Raw genomic sequence first — 21,459 nt, 5'->3', positions numbered from 1 at the left:
ATGTGTGGCTCTTCCTCTGGGAACCAGCCTGGACTCTTTTTGTAACTGCGCAAACTTCTGGGTTTCTCAGCAACCTGTGGCAGGGAGTCCCTTAAGTAATCACCTGGCTGTGTGTCTCTGGACCTGGAATACCGGGCTGAGCCTCTGCAGCGCGGGGACACGGTCCCTGACGGTGGCGGCACTCCGCCAGCGCTGTGATACCGCCACTGATCAGCTGAGGGACCTTTCCTCCCGCTCCAGGCGCGGGAAGCCCTCGGCGGCGCGACCTCGTGTCCAGGCGGGCACAGCGAGTCGCACGGTGGCGACTGCCAGCTCCGCTTCCCTCAGCACAGCCGCTGGCCGGGCTACGGGAGAGCCCCGGGCCGGCCGCGCCTCCCGCCCCTCAGGGCGCTCCCGCTCCCGGCAGCGCCCCCACCGCGTCCCGCCTCAGGTACCGCGGGGCGGCAAGGGCGGCCAGTGAGGGGAAAGGCTTCACAGCGCACAAAGCGCCCCCCAAAAGGCTGCGTTCTTCCTTCCACCAGCGCCGAGGAGGCGAGGAGGAGCAGGGGCAGGACCCGCGCGTCCCCTCAGCGAGCGGCGAGGCGGGAAAAGCCGTCAGCCGGGAGCGCCGCTGAGGGAGCGCCGGGGCCGCCTCAGCGCTCCTCCCGCTCCAGGCAGCGCTGGGAGCAGCGGCGGAGCGGCGCTTCCCGAGGGACGGACCCTCAGGCGGAGGAGCCGCCGAGCCGCGGCTCGCTCCATCCCCGCCGCTGCTACCTGCCCTGCCCGTGCCATTCCCCTCCTCTCTCCCTCCTCCTCGCTGTCCCCCTCATGCATATGGATGGGCGCATGCGCCCGCCGCCCTGGGCTAGATGAAGCGGAGCGGCGGCGGCGCTCCCAGACGGGCGGGCGGCTGCGGGGCGGTGCGTGTGCTGCATGTGCGTGTGTGTGAGTGAGTGAGTGGGTGAGTGTGTGTGTGCGTGCGTGCGTGCGTGCGTGCGTGTGTGTGTCTCGGGGGGGCCAGGGCTCCGCCGCAAGAAATAAAAGGACTGGGGTAATAATCGCCATAATAAACAACAAAAAAGGAAAAAGGAAAAAAAAAAAAAAAAAAAAAGGAGAGAGAGAAGAAAAGGGAAAGAAAAGAGGGGAGGCGAGAGAATAAGGCGGATAAAAGGAGGCCGGGCTGCTTTGCATTGAAGAGCGGGGCGCTATTGAAAGCGCTTGAAAAGCGGCGTTGTCCGGCGCGGGTGCGCCGCGGTATATTAGAGCGGGGCGGCGGCAGCAGGAGCAACAGCGGCAGCGCCTCCTCCTCCTCCTCCTCCTCCACCTCCTCCTCCTCCTCCTCCTCCTCCTTCTTCTTCTCCTCCTCCCTCCCGGCCCTCCCCGTCCCGTCCCGAGCCGGAGCGAGCGGCGGCGGCCCTGCAGGCGGGCGGGCGGGCAGCGCGGCGGCGGCGGCGGCATGCGTGCGCCCCGGCGGGCAGCCGCGGCGGCGTGCTCCATCCTCACCCTGCTCCTGGCGCTGCGGGCCGAGGTACGTACCTGGGCACGGCGGGGCCGGAGCCCGCTGCCGCCCTCCCGGCGCTCTCCCGTGCGGCTGGCGGGAGATGGGTTTGGGACAGCCCGCACGGGCGGCGGAGCTGCTGCCCGAACTTCTCGGAGGGGATGGCAAACGCGGGAGTGCTCCTTGCTGCAAGGCTGAATTCCCGCGAGCAAGAAATGCGGTTACTGCAAACCGCTTTTTCCCCCTGAAATCACTTTTTTCCCCTCTTTTCCTCTTTTTTTAAAATTTTTTTATACTTTATCTTTTGTTAATAACCTGAACAGCAGCGCTGCTGGGCTGATTAATGAGCGGGCTCTGAGTCTCAGCTGGGCAGCTCCAGCCTCCCCGGGCTCAGCTGCAGCCCGGAGGAGGCAGAGGGGCGGCTGAGTGTCCTTCCAGCAGTGCATTATGAGCTGCATCGTTTTGCTCCTTCTCTTGGTTCGGTTTAGGTTTATTTCCTAACCATTTGGAAGCCTTCCTCACTCTGATTTTTTTTTTTTTTTTTTTTCCGGAGCTGGCACTTAAGGTTGTTTTTTGGCATTAATGGCGTTATTTAGTTGGGCTGATTTATGAGCCCTTCTCGAGAATGTCTGATAGGGAAAAGCTTGAAGTGGTTGGCATTGTTTTATTTTTAATATTAAGCATGTGCTTCTTGAAAGCACACTTAACATTACTTTTTCCTGTCTTCAGAGTTGTTGTAGATTGTGTTTGGGGAAAAAAAGTTGGGTAACTGCCTGTCTCTTGTTTCTTTTTTTTTTATTATTTTTGTTTGTCTGTTTTGTTTCTTTCCTTCGCTTCTTTCTTGGGATTAACAGGTGACTTTAGCGTCGGGACAGTTCGAGTTGGAGATCTTATCCATGCAAAATGTGAATGGTGAACTGCAAAATGGAAATTGCTGCGATGGCACCCGAAACCCAGGAGATAAAAAATGCACCAGAGACGAGTGTGACACCTATTTTAAAGTTTGCCTGAAGGAGTATCAATCGCGGGTCACTGCTGGCGGTCCTTGCAGCTTCGGATCCAAATCCACTCCTGTCATCGGAGGGAATACCTTCAATTTAAAGTACAGCCGGAATAATGAGAAGAACCGGATCGTTATCCCTTTCAGCTTCGCCTGGCCGGTGAGTTGCTTGAGCTGCTCTGGCTCTGCTCTCTTGGATGGTGCTTGAGATGTCCTTAGTGAGCTGAACTCTTGACTTCTTGTGCCAGGGGAAGAGGGATCAGGATTTGGGAGGGAGCAGGCATCTTGGCAAGAGCGTCGGGAATCCGGAGTACAGAAATGAGTAAATGTAGTGGTGTTTTTGTTTTTGTTCCCTGGGGCTCACAATGCACAGCCTGTTAAATTTGAAAGTCAGATGTGCAGTGAGGGGGATCTAAATGGGTCAGGGAAGCAAACCCAGTATCTCTGCACTTTACAGCATGAATAAGTCTCTTGAGACTTAGAAGGTCAGAAGTTCATTTTTTTTTCTTTTTTCTTTTTTTCTTAACCAGTGAAGTCTTGGGCTTAGGCCAGAAGAGCAGTGGGTTAGGGGCTGTAGAGGGATCCCGTGTGAAAAGTGTGTGTCATAGCTGGCCTCCTTCCCCGGAGCGTGTTTGGGAAGGCTTCCTGCTTCTCCCAGGGGGAAATCTCACTGTGCTGCTCGATGTGGATGGGAGCTGCTGTTGCTGCTCTTGGTGAAGTAGTTGCCAGCTTCCCGGGGAAGCTGGCTATGTTTGGAGGTTCTTGTCCAGAAGCTAAAGACTGAGGAAAAAAAGCCTGGCTTTAGCTTTTGGTGCACTTCACTCACTCCTCCCCGCTGTGCACCTTTTCCTGGCTACCTGCCTCTATGGTCCAGAGATTCCCTCTAGTTGTGTGCAAAACTCGGTGGCTTAAGAAGGTGGGGCTTTTTGCCAGGCACTTTTCCAGTGTTGTTCACTCTAGTAAATACTGGTGAGCCCTACAGAACAGAGAGATGGAGGATGGCTGACCCCTTCCTTCATCAGTGATCCTGCTTTGTTGTTGGCTGGAAAAATACTCAGACATCACTGCTGCTTGTTTCTTCTGGGGTGCTCAGGAGGGTTGAAGCTTTGATGGTCAGTGAGCTTTGCAGAGGACCCTCAGCTCCCTGCACAGAAGGTGAGGACCATCTTTCCATAATGGCCATCAGGCAGGACAGACCCACAGAGGCAGGCTCCAGGGCCGTGGGATCTGTGGACATGGAAGAGTGCCATGACCTGGGATGGCCGGAGTGCACGGTTTTTGTGCCCAGCAGTGCTGCATGCAGGAGCTGGGGGTGGCTGATCTGGGGGGCTCCTGGCTGGCTTTTGGGATGCTGTGATATGAGTGCTGAAAGCTCCCAAATTTCTGCTCCTAAAACTTGTATTTGGAGATCACCTAGGAAACAAAACTGTTTCCCCCCCACACACCCCTTCTCCAAAGGCGCTGAGCAGACAGTTTCCTACCAACTGCCTTGGGGTATGTTGATGCTCAGCAGTTTTGTAAATCCAGTCATCCTAACCTAGATGCCTAAGGTCATTTTTGGGAGGGGAGGAGGGCCTGAATGTGCGTGCAAGGGAGGGGTGAATCTCATTTCCTATCCTCTGCCACTATCGCTGTTAGCGAGGTGGAAGCATGCCTAGACCCTCCAGAGCTTGGCCCTTCATGGTCAGATAAAGACTGGTTGCTGGGAGGGCCTGGACTTCTTCTGGAGGGGAGCAAAGCCCGCCCCAAAAGCATTCCTTCTCCAGTTGTGGTGTAGACACCCACTTTGTAGTCCTGCCGCCAAGTGCTGCAGGCAGCCATGTGTTCTTGAAGTGTCCTGTGCTGCCTCCTACCTGCCTCTGTCAGCTGGGACTTCTGCAATGCCGAGGGCTGAAGAGGCACAAGGGAGAAATTAAGTCTCCGTTTTTAAGGAGATAGTATTACAAAGTACAATAGCAGAGTTAACAAAAGTATTCTCTGTTGGAAGTACAAGTCTGTCCTTTATTTCTTTCTCTTTTCTTTCTCTCTTTTTTTTTTTTTTTTCCCTAACATGAAATGAGATAAAACTGTTATCAAATATGCCATCAAAGGGATAAAGGGCTTTGTAAAAATCTGAGGTATTTGAAGCTTTGCCAATAGCTGTAGTGCTTGTGTTGCAGATTTTGACTTTTGTCAGAGAAGTCAGGTACATCAAGGATTTTTTAACCTAGCTCCCAGTAATCTGAGTGCCTTGAATTTGTATGTATGCATATAAAAATGGTGTGAAAACTAAACATGTTCCTTCTAACAGCCACTCTCTTCATAGGGTTGAGAAGAGAAATCTGTGTGTAGAGGGTGGGTTTGGGGGGGTGGGGACCCTGGGAGAAGTCTCTTAAGCTTGCCTGCATCTTAGTAAAAGAAATGCTTCTATTGTCCTGCTGAATCTCATTCAGCACTGGAATCCTAGAGCAGCAGCAGCAAAACTCCAGTTCAGCCTTTGAAATGGGTGAAACTCAACAACTTGAGACACTTGCTTCCTAAGCCTGGAATTTTGGAATAATCTCTTGCATTTTCCCAGGCAGAAATGCACTTTTTGAGACTCTGATGATAGTCTGTGTGCAATTATCAAGCCTGCTTCCCAGCTTTAGCTTCCAGAGGACACAGCTTTTATGCTAGCCATTGTGACTTCCAAATGGCATTTGAACAAAAGAATATCTAATGTGGCAAAGCTCTTATTTGTACTAAAATTGTGTACACAAATCATTTCAGGCATTTTCAAAGCTCTACGGATAAAGTAGTAAACTTAATTTAGTCAGCTCTAATCTGATGCTGAAATTTCAGAACTTAAAAACTCTTTAGGTGCCTGAATACTGTTGCTTGAGATTAGCATTGCATTTACTCATGTGGCTGAGCATGAGAGGTATCTTTGAATACATTCAGCTGAAAATTATAGTAGAGTTAATAAGACCAAAATGTTAATCATACTGCACTTGAAAATTCCTGCCCTTCTCTGAAATGTGTTCTGCTCTCTGACAGAGGATTTTCTTGGATGTTCCAGCTTGAGTCAGTAACATTCAGAAGTGTTGTTGCCTTGACTACTTAAAAAATTAAAAAGAAAAAGCCTCTTCCCATGTCAAGCTGCCCCCTTATGCCATTTGTGAAAAATAGTTGTATTGCATTAGAGGCCTTTATTCATCATGCAGGAGAGAAAGGAGAGAGAATGGGGTGTGTTAAAAGTACCGTGAGAGGGAGCTTGCAGTTGTCATGTAGATTTGAAGTGTCAGAGTCTTATTAATAACTTCTGGGGTTTGCTCTTGTCAGTTTTGATATGTACCCCTGTGAGTAATGGGTGTGGGGATGGTGGGCCATAAATTAATTTAAGTGATGGAAGGTTTGAGTAAGTTGCTAGGAAACAGGGCAGCAGACCAGCATAAAGGAACTGGAATGGATCAGAAAGCTGCCCCTGCAGTAGCTGGTAATTCTTCAGTAAATTGAAACAACAGTGATGATGATTTAAAAAAGGTAAAATGCACCTTGGCTTGCTTCTTACATTCATTTTGAGACTTCACTGACTTTCTTGACAGGCAAGCTTGGCTTTATGAAGCTGTATAAAAAGTGTGGAACAAAAGCGTTTCCATGTTCCACTTGTCAAAATCTGTCTGAACAAGTTTTGTTCCAAGGCAGACACATGCTCTTCTCTCACATGAATCAAACCTCTGGCCTTTTTTAGAGCACCCCAAGTGGGATGTGTGCTGCACCTTGAGGGAGCTGAGCATCAATTAACTAAGCAAAACTTAACACTAAACTTTGCTTTTATGTAAAGAAAGATCTTTTGGGGGTTTGGCAAGACTGAGTAAGAAGGTCAAACTTGGCAATTCCTTTGGTATGCATGGCTCCAATTTCAAACAGCTTGTTTATCCCAAAATTATGCTCCTTGTAATTATTTAATACTGGGGCCTATTGCACCAATACACCAGGAAACTACTGAGGTGGAAAAAACCCCTTCAGCATCTCAGTGAGTTTAGCACAAAATACAATTAAAAAGTTTTGAACGTCTTATTTCAACCTTAAAATAAAAATAGTCAACCTAAAAAAAATAGTCAGCCAGGCCCCTTTTTTTGACAAATCGTAGTGGTCCTAATTCCTGAAGATGTAAAATATGTTTTCTGGGTAGGCATTGTTTTCTGTGGCTAGAGAGACATAGTAAAAGGGCTCTAGTGGTTTTTAAGCTTTGTGAACTTTTTCCCTCTTTTGACGCAAGAGACGTCCAAAATACTAATCTGCAGCTGATATTAAAGTAACAGCCTTTTGAATTGGAGAAAAAATATCACTACCTTCATCTGCTTTTTTTTTTTTTTCTCCTTTAAGCCCAGTATGTCAGTCATAAGACTAAAATTTGGCTTTTGATTTTGTTTCTTCTCTCCCTCCAGTTAACTTCATGAAAACTTGTAGAAGCAAATGCTAGATATTGTTTAAGCTTTTCTTGAACAATGCATGATAAGTCATCTTGGAGCATGGGCAGATCAGAAGAAATTTTTATAATAACAAAATGCATATTAACCAAATCCATACTCTGTCATTTATTGTTGAATTAATAATATAAGAATAAATCTTAGCACTCAAAGTGTAATGTTTGCCTAGGATTACTATTCAAAACGGAGCTGGGAGTATTAAGTGACATCTGAAGCATAATTAGCATCACAAGGCTGTTTTTTTTCCCAGGACTGGAGAGAAGTGATGCAGCCATTCAGAGGTTTTGCACTTCTTACATGTTTAAAGAGTTTTGTTTTTTTTTATGTTCCAGCCAGTTCAGAGCTTCATCTTCATGGTAAATCTATTTGACTATATTAACATAATATATCTAAAAATAAATCCTCATCTTGCCTGCTCCTAGAATTTTTGTTCTTGTTGTAGTAAAGGCCTGCTCCAGTTTAACTTCAGTGGCAGCTGGATTGGGCCTGGCACTGAAGCTTATTCCTAAACTTTCTCAGGCTACACACATCCAGCACTGTCAGCTTGTTTATGCAGCTGGAAGTCAGCATGGCTGAAAATGAATTGCATAAAATTGATGCTTTATGCTTAAAGTTGTAGTTCACTCAAGGAAACATCGCTTCCCAGTGGGCTGGAGTAGAAGTCAACTGGTTCTAGAGCTGCTGGACTTGAGTCTGACTGCTGATTGCAACTTCACTCCTAATGGAGTTGTGATGCCCTGCAAAGCAAAAGCCTTAAGCTACAGTTCTTAGAAGTGCTCCTCTGTAGATAAGGAGAAGTATCTCTGCAGATAACACAAATGACAGGATTGGTTTTGAAAACTGAAACTAAGCTTGCCTCTGAATTTCTCTTGATGAACAGGAGTTTTATATGTTAATTGACTCAGTTCTAATAATTTAACTGGTAACCCCTGTGTCTTAACACAGGGGAAAGATGTCAAAACTAGAAGCTGTTGCATTTGTTTCTTGTTAGTCTGTGGAGCTCATGGTTCTGTGGTCACTGTTCTGCAGTGTAAATTACACTCATTATTCTTGTAGTGTTCAGAAGAAACTGCAAAAAGTGGATAGAAGTGGTTAAAGTGGTTTGTAAATAGTCAAACATCCAGAGTCCTTTACCAGCTCAACCCAGTTCTTAGGCACTTAGGTAAATAAGTAGAAAGGCTTCTTGTTCAGGCTTGCTCCATGTGAACCTGACTGTTTTGCTTGGCTGGCTACTAGGTATTCTGTCTATTAACCTTGCCACCCTTTTGTAACTGGTGCATTTAATTATCAGTGGGATGCTTTAAACAGGTAGGGGGGCTGATAAGGGCAGGTAATCTGCTTGTTGGGGAAGGTTGAAAGCAACCATTGACATTTTGGCCTATCTGCTGCTCTTTGACAAGTGGGGCTCCGTGAGAAAATAACTCCGTAACTAGATAAGGTGCTGATTAAAATGCTGCTGTTGTATGAAGCACCCTGGTAGCTGAGATCACTTAAAATCATTAGTTTGAAAAGAGAGGAAAAAAAAAGAAGCTCCTATATACCTTTTTTACTGGGTTGGTTTTTTTTTTTTTTTTTTCTTTTTTAAAGAAGGGGAGGAGGGAAGACCCCAAGTCTCCCCCCTGTGCCCAGTACATTGTCCTGTTAATGCATGCTAGTTTTATGATTGGAATACATTGTAGTCCGGCCACCCAGACAGAGGCATTGACTGCTAATATTAACCAAGAACAATAGTGTGGCCATACTGACTGCAGTGAGGATTACAGAACATAATGGGGCCTATCCAAAAATAATGCTAATACAGGACAAGCAACAGGAAGCAGCAGTAGACTCAGCATTGCTCGGCTCCCAGACAAACCATGGACTTACTTCACACAATGGCAACTTCAGCACATTATGTATTCACAGGATACTCATTATTCCAGCAGGCTTGCCAGATCAGAGATCAGCCTGGTTTACTGGATGCTTAAGCGTATGCATAGTTTGGATAGCGGTACTTTTGTGTCCTTCATCATTTGGCCGTTGTAGCGCGGCGAAGGTCTTGACTCCGGCTGCTGCCTTCCCTGTGCCAAGGCAGAACGGGGGGCAGGTCTCTCCTGGAAGCTGCTAATGTGGTTAAGTTCGTTTTCATGTCCCCTTTCTGTGGCAGTGCAGGGTTTACTGGCACTCAGAGCTACAAAGCAGCTCCTCAGAATGAAGCCTAAAGGAGCAGCGAGCTCTTTTCGTGTGGGCATATTCTGATGAGGCTCTTGGCTGGGCTGCCTGCTCGGGGTTCAGCCGAGCTCTTGGCCATAGGCTCTGGGGCATGAGATTGCTTGGGCTGTGTTTATTTCACAGGGTTGAGGTAGTAACAGCTTTGCAGGGTGTTGCCTTGTCCTTACGTAGGCTGTCCCGAAGAAGAGCTTCCTGATGATGTTCCATTTCACAAAAGGTTAAGAGGGTTAGGTGCTTTTCCTCCTTTTCCGGAGCATGTTCACATTTTGGGTGAGGAACCAGTTGCCTTTAACTCCTTTGAAGGATATTCATGGTCAAAATTGACCAACCACAGCACAATGTTGTGATGCATCTCTGCAGTGACAGGGTGCCCAAGTGACAGTCCTGGTGATGTTCAGAGAAACATCAGTGAGTTTGTGGCTAGCTTTAACCCTGCTGAGAGCTGCTCTCCTCCCTGGCCTTTGGGCATGCTGAAACACTCCTAAATTCCCCTCTCCCATATTCACAGCTGGACCCCTGCTGTGCCAGTGTCCTCCCCATCCTGCCTGGATGCAGACCCTTCTCAAGCTGGTGCTCACAGCTGTGCAGTGAGGAGAAGGTTGCTGGGCTTAACCTGCTCTCCTTGTTCGGCAGAGGAGGAGCAGGAGCAGCGCTCTGGATGCAAAACTTCCCACTGCATTTGTCTAGTCATGGTTTCACATGCTCAGCAAAGCTCTTGCATGCTTTAACCACAGGGGTAGGAGGGAAAGGAGTTTGACAAGTTGCAAGTCCTTTGAAAATGGAGGCAGTGCTTCAGCTAAGGAGCTGGATGTTTTAATCTTGCTCTGGCCCACTGACTTGCAGAGTGCCTTTAGAAGCCAAAGTACAAAAGCACCTCTTTTGGGTGGATGTCTGGATGAAGGGAGGGAAGAAGGTAATCAAGCAGAGAGCTTTAAACACCTGTTTACCTGTAGCTGCCAGGATTCATTTAAATAACCAGAAAGGAGGTTCCATTGCCCTTTGAGATCCTTAAAAGGGACAATTTCTGATGAGTTTTGAGCCTTCAGTCTCTTGAGCTGTACTATCAATGGATCAAGACAGTGTCTTGTCACTGAGAAAAACAGCTCTTGCACACTAATGCTTGCTTTGTTTCATGGAGTGTGAACTTGACCATTTCCATCCTCTCCTAGCTTAACTCAGGAAGTTTTGCTTAAATTTGACTGTGCTGCCTTTTAGTCCTCTGGGCTGATCTGCAAAGTTACAGGACTTGCTGTTCCTTTCAAGCTGCCTTTCCTCTGAAGCCAGAATCCCTGCCTTCTGGTCAAGCTCAGGTTTACAGTGGCTAATTGAGTGTGACTCTGGAAAGTTCACTGCTGCCTTGTTGCCTAGGACATTGCTTTGATGGAATAAGGTGCATGATGTGGAATTCTTGTGTCTGGATATATATATTTATTCGAAGATGGGCAGAGGTCATCTATGGGCATGGGAAAACTTAAACCTCCACACTGTAAGCAGTCATTCCTGAGATATCTGAATCCTTGATCTATAGAGTGGGGATGATATGCACTTCTAAAAAATCTCAACAGTGCAGCTTTGCACAGAACTGCTTTTTGGGGGGGCTGAGGGAATTAGCTAGAGGTATGTGATAGTTGGATTGTTGAAGGGGGTTTGCTACTGGTGTGAGGCTCTGGGTGTCTGTGTGGCTTTTGTTTAAAAGTGTCCCATTTTGAACACAAAGTCTTGGGTTTTTTTGGTCTTTTCCCCATGCTGAGAGGGACAGAACCAAGCAATCAAATGCCATTATTTTTCAGGACAGAGACTCTTCATTTAAAATATTCAGACGAAATGAGAGGGGACAAGGGAATTGCTGGGGTAGGTCTGTTCTCCCTGCATTTAGTTTCCATCCAGTTCAGCTGAAGCATCTCCTCTCTTTTAAACAAACTCCTGTGTGGTAGTGGAAAGTGGTCACACAAGTATCTAGCAACAGTAGCACTCACAGCTAGGATTCAGCCTTTCCTTTCCTTAAGGGCTAGGTGTGTTGGTAAACAGTCCTGAGAACCAGCAGGGAACTGTTGCTATGAGTTTAGACAAAATATCTTCCAAAACAATTATGCAAGGCCGAAAGGAAAACATCCTTAACTTTATTGGAAGTAGTGCTAGTTGCCATAATTCATTCTCTATATCATAATATTTTTTGTCAAGCTTGCAGTAACATGTTGAGCTTGTGCTGCTTAATGTTGGTAATTAAACCACTGAGGAAGCACCCAAGATAGTGCAATCTGCATCTGTAATATGGCTTGGGAGTTCTATTCTGGGTTTGTTTGTTTGTTTTGATTCTTTTTTTTTTTTTTTCTGCCACTGACTTGTGCAAGGACTTCTTAAATCTGTTTTAAGCAGTGTTCGATGATTGAGTTGCGTTTTGGTTTATTTGATTTTCAGAGTTTTTTCAAGTTGTCAGACTTGGTCTCGAATAGAAACAAGTAACATATAACTTTTAATGAAATATTAACCAAAAATGGCTCAGGCCAATGGAGCCTCTGCAGAGAAGTTTGGGTGCATGTCTTGGCTTGCCCAGCTTTGCTTACTTTTGGAAGCATTTTCCCACAGTTATCAGTGAACAGAATGGAATCCTGGTCTGCTTTGAATATGAAACATATTTAGGCTATACAGCAAGCTGATGTCCATCACAAACTGGGTTTTCATTCAGAGGCTCATGCTGTGTCCAGTCGTGAGAAAGCACTCTGCTCCAACTCTCCTTCTCTTTTTTTTTTTTCTTTCCTCCTTTTTTGTTTCTTCTCCTCCTCAGAAATCTGAGGTCTGCCTTACCCCTGTGCACCTTGTAGCAGCTCACTCTCAGAACTGTATTTTGGTCTCTGTTACAGAGAGGGTGAGAAGCACTGCAGACCACAAATAAGCAGCCTGTGACTGGACACAATTAAGGAGAAATAAACCTTGCAATGCACAGTTGCTATGGCAAAGCATCAAAACTCTTCACAGAATTTTTGTTTATACTGTTATTGTTCTGCTCTCCAGAAAGATGTTACATTTATTGCCTTATCTGTAGTTATTATTATATTTGTTACTTTGCAAGTCATATTTTTTGCTTATTTTTCCTCAGCTTTTTTTTTTTTCCCCCCTTCTGGAGAGGAGGTGTTTTGTTTTGGTTTTTAATCATTGTGTAAGTTTGGATATGTCTGGCTAAATGGCAACTTTGAAAGATACAGCCTGGATAATAATATCTCGGGGTAGAGCTGGAGGAGGAGGTGATGTTTTAATGGGTCTTGTTCTCAAGTTAGGATTGAAGATAAAGGTGGCTTAGATGTAATAGCTGGCATCCTTCCAGCCCATGGAGTCACTTCAGTCAGTTTATGCTCATGATTATTATTGCTGGAGTGCTACAGAGCTCATTGGCAGCTTGGAGCATCTGTAAAAGTGACACGGGTGGATAGTGCAGCTTCCCTTTCCCTACTCTTCCAAAGAGGCTGATCTTAGCCTTTGTTTTACAGTGCTTCTCTCTCACCCCACCCCCTTCCCATATCCATCAGTTCTGCCCTCGGTTACCTGATACTTGTGGGAGCTGCGATGGCCCTCATGCAGACAAAGCTTTCAAAGGGGGTGCTGAAAAGCACAGTCCCTGGAGATTGTGCTGTCAAGGCAGGGCACAGTAATCTTAGCAACACTTCTTGCTTTCAGGATGGCTGGGGGAAGGGACATCAAGACTATTTTTCTGTAACTAAAATTCTTTTGAAGCAGTTTTTGAGAGTGGGGGTTTGGTTTGGGGTTTTTTGATGCTGCTGTGCTATCCCAGTGCTTTCTGTCTGCCCTATGCAGTTGTCCCACATGCTTTATTTATTTCAGCTGGATGCAGTGTCCAAGGCTGTACTTCCCAGTTAAGTACATAAGATGCTTTAATGATGACAAAGATGAGCTATCCAAGGTGAAAGGTCCTCTAAGTCAGACTGGATAAGGTAGCTTACGGGATTTCAAGGAGATCATGTTTGTCTCAAGCATAATCTTTTACCTATTTCTGTTTTCAAGTATCTGCTTTGGGCCAGAGACCAGAATTTTTCTTTTTAATTAAAATTGCTGCCAGGTTTGTTTTTTTTCCCCTTAGTTATCTGTGGCTTTGAAACTAACTCCTCTTTCTCTTTTGCAGAGATCCTACACATTGCTTGTTGAGGCATGGGATTACAATGATAACTCCACGAGTAAGTATTCCTTCCTCTGCCTTATTTGGTTCTCACACCTCTGTGTCCCAGGCACTGAAAGGCCTCTGGGAGCCTTACCAGCTTGCTGTTAGAGCACAGGGAGAGGGAAAAGCTCTCCCCAAACAATTTGGAGCAGTTCCTCCAGGCTCTGCAGCAGCCTGTCTCGCTCACAGTGCCTGCAGAGGGCGAGTAGCTCACTCACCTAGGCACCAACAGTGTGATGACTATAAATAGATGCTGTTAATTCCTTCTTTCTCCTTTGGGAGAGTAAAAGCCAAGGGATTTCTTCAGGTTTTGTTTGGTTTTTTTAGTCTTTTTAATTAGGAATAATATTTGGAAAACGAAGTCTTGTTCACCTGAGACCTCTCTATAAACAAAGTACTTCTCAAAACTGAATGTACTGCTTTAAAAAAAGAAAAAAACTTCAAAATCTGCATAAGACTTGATATAAATATCCTTCTAATGACTGTAGATGAGAAGTAGCAGTTACTACAAGCTCCTCCTTGGGAGTTGGATGTCTGGGGGTTTATATGCAGGGGCTGAAAAAATATTTACCAGACACCACCTGGTAGAACTGGCTGAAAATCAAGGGTGGGGATCTTTCTCCTGGAATGTCTCTGGTTGGTTTCAGAAACATTCTGCTAAGCTTTTCCCGTGGCTAGAGGAAGCTGTACAGGGTCTCTTGGCACATGAGCTGTTCTGCTTTTTGCCTACTGTTGCTGAAGGAGGTAGGCAAAATCAGCTCTATTTCAACTTAGGGTGTTAACAGTGTGTGTGGTAAAAGCCACAGGAGAGAGTGTGAATCTGAACTCATAAAGCTTTTGTTGACACAACAGGCCTTTTCCTCCAGCAAGGAAGCAGCACTGCTGTGGTCCATCTTACAGAAATCTTACAGCAGCTTTTTGCAGTCTGCTTTGGAATGCCAAGGTGGCAGCCGTGCAGGAATGAAATGGGCTCGTGAGAGAAAGGCTTTGTAGAAGTGTGCACAGTGCTGTGCTTCTGTGTTTTAATTGGTGAAGAGTGCATAGCTTGGGAACTACTCTATAAGGAGCAGATCTGCTCCTTATATATTTTTTTAAGTGTATATGTGAGATGTCCTATTAATTCCTTGTTCCAGAAAAGTGGTTCTTGCTTGAGATAATCATGTGGCCTGTCAGGGATAGCCACAGCCAGCCTCATTCAGCACTGTTGCAGTACCTGTGATTTCAGACTGAACCCCAGCACAGTCACAGAGCAGTGGCTGGGAGATTTCTTGGATATAGTGTGTTATATGGAGGAGAAGAAAGTAGATGCTGCAGCAGCAGTCAAGTATTAAAAATTGAAGAACTCAAAATGAAAGTCTCGTTTATAGTAGGATCTGAGAGTTTTTTCAGACTGGTCTCTACCACTTTTACTATTATTAGAGCTCATCTTTTTTCATGAAACAACTGCATTTCCAAAGCTACACAATGAACCCTTTCTTTGCTTTCATGTTCTGGAAGTACAATTGTCTTCAGACAAAATTGCCTCATTTCTCAGCAGTGCATTTGGCCAAGTGCAGACATGTTCTTGCATATGTTCTTGATCTGCATTCCTGCTCCAGCTTTGCTGTCACTTAGCCATCTGTAGGTCACTTCAGTGGCTGCACTGCACAAAACTTCTCCTTTGTGCTGCATGGCTTGACTTAGTCAGCTTTCCCAGGGCTGCAGAGTAAGGCTTGAAGCACTAGTTAAGAAAACAATTAGAACTAAACAATTGTCATCATATAATGTGAAGAGTGGGGTTTTTTGATGTCCAGGATTTTCTTTTGCCCTAATTGCCACTGAATTGTAAAGACCCCATGAGAGCTCTCAGCAATAAAAGCGGGTTTAGTAGGCCTTGTGTGACTTTTCAATAGCTCTGAAAGCATCCTCTGATCAATGCAGTTGTTAGAAGATCCTCGAGTGGATGCTTCCTTCCCCCCTCTACATTCCACTCCTCCTACGTTCTCTTTACCACATACTCTCTCTTGTCTCACTTCCAAGAGTGGCTTGCAGTTAAATTCTGGCCCTGTTGAAGTTGATGAGAATCGTGCTTTGTTGGAGCCAAGATTCAACTCAAATGGTTTTCTTACTCTGGTTCTTGTCTGGTTGCCATCTTGCTACTGTTGCTTCATACATAAAGCTAATGGGCTGACATTGCATCTCAAACTATGTCAAAGAGCTATTGTAAATTACTGGTATCAGTTGCATGTGAATTCCAGGCGGGCATAAGAGACTTCAGCACAATGTAAACCAAGCCATAGCTGGAAGTTGTCTGAAACAAAGACTTTCAAAAATAACTGTGCTGTCCTTGGCCACCCAAACTGCTCAGAGGAGTCTGGCCTTTTTCTGTTGTTGTTTTTGCTTCCTGATGCTGCGTAGTTATAATTTCCAGACATTGGAGCACTGAAAGGCAAAGGTGGGCAGTCAAAATAGCTCATTTCCTTGTGTCTAAAAGCTTTGATACAGTTGCCCACTGAATAAAAAGAGAGATTTATAGCTTTGAAGTGTAGCCACAAGAAGTGAATAAAACCAACAAAGTCTCTATGACAGTGAAGTGTGGAGCGGAAGCCCGAGATGTGCAGAAAGCCTCTCTCTTCCACTTCATCAATTTCCAATGGGTTAATGCTTCCTCTAACCTTTCTATCAAAGCATGGGCTTCTGAGTCAGATGAAGGCAGTGGAGTTCAGAAGATCCCTTTGTCTCAAGCCTGGCTGGCTGCTGCTTTTTATTTACTTAACCATTCTGCTGTGTTGGGATCGCTTCCTATAAAACTGAAACGGTGGCTGGTGCAGGCTAAGAATGGCAGGGTTGTTGCAATGCCTCCCCTGGAGTCTGGGTCAGCACCCTTGTGTAAGTGCACACTGACAGGTGGGAATAGGCGAGGGTGGAGGAGTTTTTGTGCAAGAAGGAACATGCCAGAGCTTCATTGTGAAAACTGTGGGTGATGGCTAATGGAAAGGGAGCCTAAACCTGTGAGACTACACTTGAATTCAGGTGCATGGGGGTAGTTTTAAAATGTGTATCCAATGGAAGACATTTTTTCCATGATCCAGAGTGAAATTGCAGCTGGGTTTCATCTGAGCACCTGGAAAAAAATAAAGTCCAGTGGACTTAAAAGGATATTTCTGTTTGAGTTCAGCCTGTGGTTAAGGTCTCCAAAGAGCTGGTGGCTGAAGTGAGATGTCGTAGACATACAGCAAGGACAAGCTTCCTAATGAGCTGGCAGATAGGAGAAGAATGAAAGAGCAGAGGCAAAGGGAAGGATCACTTTTTCAAGGCAACTCCCTTTCTGGTGCCAAGGACTGAAATAGTTGTCAGTGGTATGTTCCCAAGGGGGAACAGGAAAAGACTGGAAAAGCAAGAATGAGTGTGGGGGTGGAGGTCGGGGGAGCTGGTTTGCAAAACTAAATTGAGTGTCATTCTCCTTTTCTTCTGCCACTTACAGGAGAGGATAAAGTAGTTTTACTCACAAGGAGCAGGATGTCTTCATGCACACTCAGTGTTTGGGGAAGTGGCTTTGCTTCCCAGCTGTGCTGTGGATGGAGTGTAATCTTGGCAAGTGCAGCAGAGCCATCTCCAGCACGCATGAGTGGAACTGTAATTGCCAGACTATTCCCATTCAAGATGAGCAGATATGCATCTGCTTAAGTACCTCTTAGAATTAGTCAATAATCTTGCTGATGAGATCTAAGAGCCTTACACCTGCACAGCACAGAACATGATATTGCTCTGGATGTACCAGTATGGAAAGGTCCTTAGGCATCCACATTACCTGTGAATGGGATTTAAATTAATAAAGGCCTGCATGCATTTGAAAGTCTGACACATAGCTGTGGAGTTGGGGGCTTAGTGCCAATGAATAATAAAAACTGATTTAAATGGAAAATAGTATAGAACCAGAAATACCAGAAGGTGAGTAAGCTGTTGCCCTTAATTTCACACTGTAAACACATAATGAATGCTGTAGTCTCAAGTCCCAAATACCCCCAAAAATGGGCAAATGCTCACAATGTCTGAGTATTGACACTCTAGTGTGGTTGTGCAGCAAGAGCCTTTGACTTCTTTCCAAACTGCTGACAAGCAGGCAGGACCTAGTGGTGGACCCAGAATGGGTATCTGAGGCTTGAGAAGCCTGTTGGGAAGCCCTTTTTTGAAAGCTGCAAATCAAAGGTCCTTAGGAATACATTTAAAAGTATCTTAGATTAAAAACTGCTTATGTGTCATCTTAGGCTTTAGTAGCAACTTCATTAGTCTTCAGCTCTGCCTTCTGTAAAATCCCAGAAGGTTCTTTTGTAGTTGTTGGAAGAGCAAGCAGCACATCAGTACATTTTAATTCTTAACACTCAGAGGTGCCAGTACTTCACACGGTGCTAACACATCATTGGCAAACTGCCTTTCTACCTCAAATTCTCCTGTCTGGATTATGCTTCCATGTACTCACTGTTGGTTTTGAACTCAGCCTGTGAGGATATTTTGGCTGTTTTATGATAAACTTTCACTCAGCAGTCAAGTGCTGGGTAGCAGCAGGTCGTAAGGCAGTGTCAGATCGTTTAAGTCACAAGACCTGGACTACAAAGTGAAATACCACAGATATATACAATGTTCCAAGCAAATGTGAAATATTATTATTTCAAGCCATAATTTAGACAGTTGTATTGCTCTGAAAGCCAGAAGACTTTTGCTAGATCTAAATGTTAAGTGCAAACCTAAACTTTGAAATGCTTTGTAGAGAGGAAAGGGATCTATATCATATAGATGCAGTAGTTTGAGTCTTCTGTTTGGTTGTCTTGACTTTGTACTCTCAGCTGCCATCTGACAGGACTTTCGTGGTATTTCTCAGCCAAAATCTGGTGAGATTGCTAATGTCATCTGAATGCTGGAGTTGGTAGTTTTTAATTTAGTGTTTGCACGTAAGGAAAAGGCTGTTCAGCCTGTAGACATGGCTTTATTAGGCTATTGTAGTATGTTGTTTTTGTAAATGCTCCAGTTGAAAACAAAACTAGTGCCATTAATGGAGAAGCAGGGGAAAACACATTTTGTACCAGTCTGTTGAAGCTGAATTTTCTTTAGTCGTGAACTGTATGAATTCTTAGTGGATGCCCTTACACTGCAAAAGGGATAAGTGATTGGCAGTAACTGAACAGTCCCTTTTGATTTCAAGCTTTGTTCAGTTTGATAATGCTGCATGTGTGTTTCAGTTAATGGTTTGTAGCTCCAGGGCAGCCTTATCTGCCTGTCTAAAACAGAAAATTAATAAAACCAGCTGGCTGCCTCAGAGAGCCTTCCTGTGATGTGGGAGTTACTGAGGAGACCTACAGGCAGTTGTAACTCTGACACCCTTGTGCCCTGCAGACCCCGACCGCATTATTGAGAAGGCTTCCCACTCTGGCATGATCAACCCCAGCCGGCAGTGGCAGACCCTGAAGCACAACGCAGGAGCTGCCCACTTTGAGTACCAGATCCGAGTCACCTGCGCAGAGCATTACTACGGCTTCGGCTGCAACAAGTTCTGCCGGCCCCGAGATGACTTCTTCACTCACCACACCTGCGACCAGAACGGCAACAAGACCTGCTTGGAAGGCTGGATGGGACCAGAGTGCAACAAAGGTTTGTGACAAGTGCTCAGCCTGCAGACCAATGGCGTGGGAGGGATGTGAGGGCATTATAGCCAGGCTGCATTCGGTGGTCAGATTGTCTTTACACAGAGAGCAGGGGGTAGGAGAAGAGTAGTTTCTGCCTTGTACTGAAGTCTTGGAGAGAGTACTGGGCACTTAGCAGATGTGTTCTTTCTCTGATTATCCACATCTTTGCCCTTGGGAAGAAAACCCAGCCCACTGACTTCAATGGAGTTCTGCTGCTGACTTCAAAATGGATTTCCCCTTTGGTGCAGAACTTCAAGACAAGCAGGAAGGAGAGACTTGTTTTAAAGCTGACCTGGCAAGTGTAAAGCTTTGGTGTTTGAAAAGTCCCAGGCTTGTTTGTTCCACCTGAGATCATGTTCAACATGTTTATTAGGGAATGGCTGCTACCTAAGTAATTGGGGAAGGAGAAAGCAGGACTTAAGAACAGAATATCAGCCTGTCTTAATGACTGAGTTAACCTGTAATTTGCATTGTTGCTCATCTTGATATCCTGTCTGTTCAGAGACACAGTCAAAACTAAATCCAGAGTAGTTAAAAGCTGCTTTGAATCAGGTGTAAAGCCAGGGAGAGTGGCCCAGATGACCTGCAAAAGACAAAGGAAACCTGTAAACTCCAAGTGACTTGAGCTCTCCAAGGCAAGATGGTTTCTCTCACATAAAAACAGCTCTAGGAACGATTCCTGTGCAAAGTCAGAGGAACAGATTTCCTACAGAAAGGAAAAGCTGATAGATTTCCTATGCCAGGGAGACACCTACCTTGGTTTTCCTTCTGGTAGACTTGGTGGGAGACACTTGTTAAAAGCTTGGATTCAGCAGGATTACGATGCTGGTTGCAGATTAGAACATTCCCATGAGCGTGAGGGTGCCGGAAGCGGGCAGCGTGCTGATACTCTTCTTTTTTGTTGTTTTAACAGCTATTTGTCGTCAGGGATGTAGCCCCAAGCATGGTTCTTGCACAATTCCAGGAGAGTGCAGGTAAATGCTTCCTATCCTTGCTTTCCCCCCACTCCTCCCCAACTAATTAAACAAGTGATGCTAAACACAATAGGAGTGGGGAGGGAGGGCGTTTTGGAAGTTGTGGTTTTGAGCAAGACACATTATTCATGCTGACTTGCCCAGAATAAGGGGGAGCAGGCTTTTAATGCACTGGTAATTTTAAGAAGCTTTTGGTTTGTGAAATGGTGGCACTGAGGGAGAGGGGGGTATGGGATAAATCGCGTGAATGCTGCCTAATGAGCACTAACTAATTGTTGCTGCATAAATAGTGCAAATGTTTGGTGGCTATGTTTTTTCCAACAGCCTGATTAACAGGCTTTTTCAATTCCAAGCTTGAAGTACAGTGTGGCTTTTCTCTCTTCTTCTCCCTTTCAGTGTTTCCCCCTTCTTCCCTCCCACCCCCTGGTTTCTTCCATCAGTAGGCAAAAGTCAAGCATTCTTTAGAATGGGATTAGTTGAATCTCTGGGTCCCTTTCCCATTGTGAGCCTGGCTCCAAGTGCTGAGAGGTTAATGGCTGGGATGAAATCTTGTCAGTGGGCTCTGATGAATGCCGAATTTTGTTGCTGTGCTTTGAAGTCCCTCTGTCCTGGCAAGGACACAATGGAAAGCAGATTTTATCCACAACCCAACAATTAAATATCTGGAATGCCTTAAAATATGCAGCATGTATTTACAGCACAGGGAAGTCTTGTCCCTTACCCTTAGAGGGGTAGTGGATATTAAATGTGAGTATTCTTTATCAACAGACAGGTTCCAAGTTGCTGCATGTAACCCTTTATCATTTCTCTTTACAACTGAGAGCTTCTGAGGTTACAAAAATGATGATTTTGATCCTGTGTAGGAAGGGTTAAAAGTGAAGTTTGGGTATTCCTGAATAAGACTCAGAAGTTTGAAGGAATAGAAAGTAATTTTTCTGCCTAACAAGCATATTGGTGGATTCTCTGTTGCTGGAAACCTTTGCATGAAGTGGACTGCTCGCTGAGCTAGAGTTCCAACAGGAACTGAATCTGGAGTGTCTGACAGACTGTTCTATGAGAATTCAGCCTAGATAGCCATAGTGGTATATTCATTTTCTCTGCTTCTCATTCATTTTCACACTTCAAAACAAATAAAAAAAAAATTACCAAGGACCCATCTGAAAGTGAGGTGGGAAATAACCTTTCATCCTCGCAGAGCCATGGCAAAGTGAAAGCCCAGCCAGGGGATGGACTGTTGTCACTTGTCCTGTGATTTTAATGTTTAGCAGTGCTGATATAAGCTGGTTAACCCCCAGAACAACAAATCTAAATCTTTTTTTAATTAAAAAAAAAGGCTAACAAGTAGTAGGAAGTATCGGGGGCCAGATGGTGAGAGGAGCATATCAGTCAGGGCTACCAGTGATTTGTGCTGCTGTCATCAGAATAAACATGCCTTGTAGGGGTTGCTGTCTCCTAGTCAGAACAACAGGCTTTGTTTCCAGATTTTTTTTCTTCCCTTTCTCTTTCTAAGTCTGT

General features: G+C 45.3%; 1 protein-coding gene across 1 annotated transcript in view; it reads left to right on the top strand.

Annotated features, from left to right (window-relative positions):
• The first annotated feature begins 1,100 nt into the window (after window positions 1-1,100).
• JAG1 (jagged canonical Notch ligand 1) overlaps window positions 1,101-21,459 on the top strand; it is a 37,091-nt gene continuing 16,732 nt past the window's right edge. Inside the window, exons 1-5 of the mRNA XM_056486357.1 lie at window positions 1,101-1,507; window positions 2,332-2,637; window positions 13,275-13,326; window positions 18,681-18,935; window positions 19,884-19,944. Of these exons, the coding sequence (XP_056342332.1) occupies window positions 1,436-1,507; window positions 2,332-2,637; window positions 13,275-13,326; window positions 18,681-18,935; window positions 19,884-19,944 (746 nt within the window). The 5' untranslated portion in view covers window positions 1,101-1,435. The remainder of the gene's footprint in view (window positions 1,508-2,331; window positions 2,638-13,274; window positions 13,327-18,680; window positions 18,936-19,883; window positions 19,945-21,459) is intronic.

The sequence above is a fragment of the Oenanthe melanoleuca genome, chromosome 3 (genome assembly GCF_029582105.1).
Source record: "Oenanthe melanoleuca isolate GR-GAL-2019-014 chromosome 3, OMel1.0, whole genome shotgun sequence".
Lineage (NCBI taxonomy): Eukaryota > Metazoa > Chordata > Aves > Passeriformes > Muscicapidae > Oenanthe > Oenanthe melanoleuca.
The sequence above is the reverse complement of the archived record's forward strand: the minus strand, read 5'-3'. Positions and strand labels throughout refer to the sequence as shown.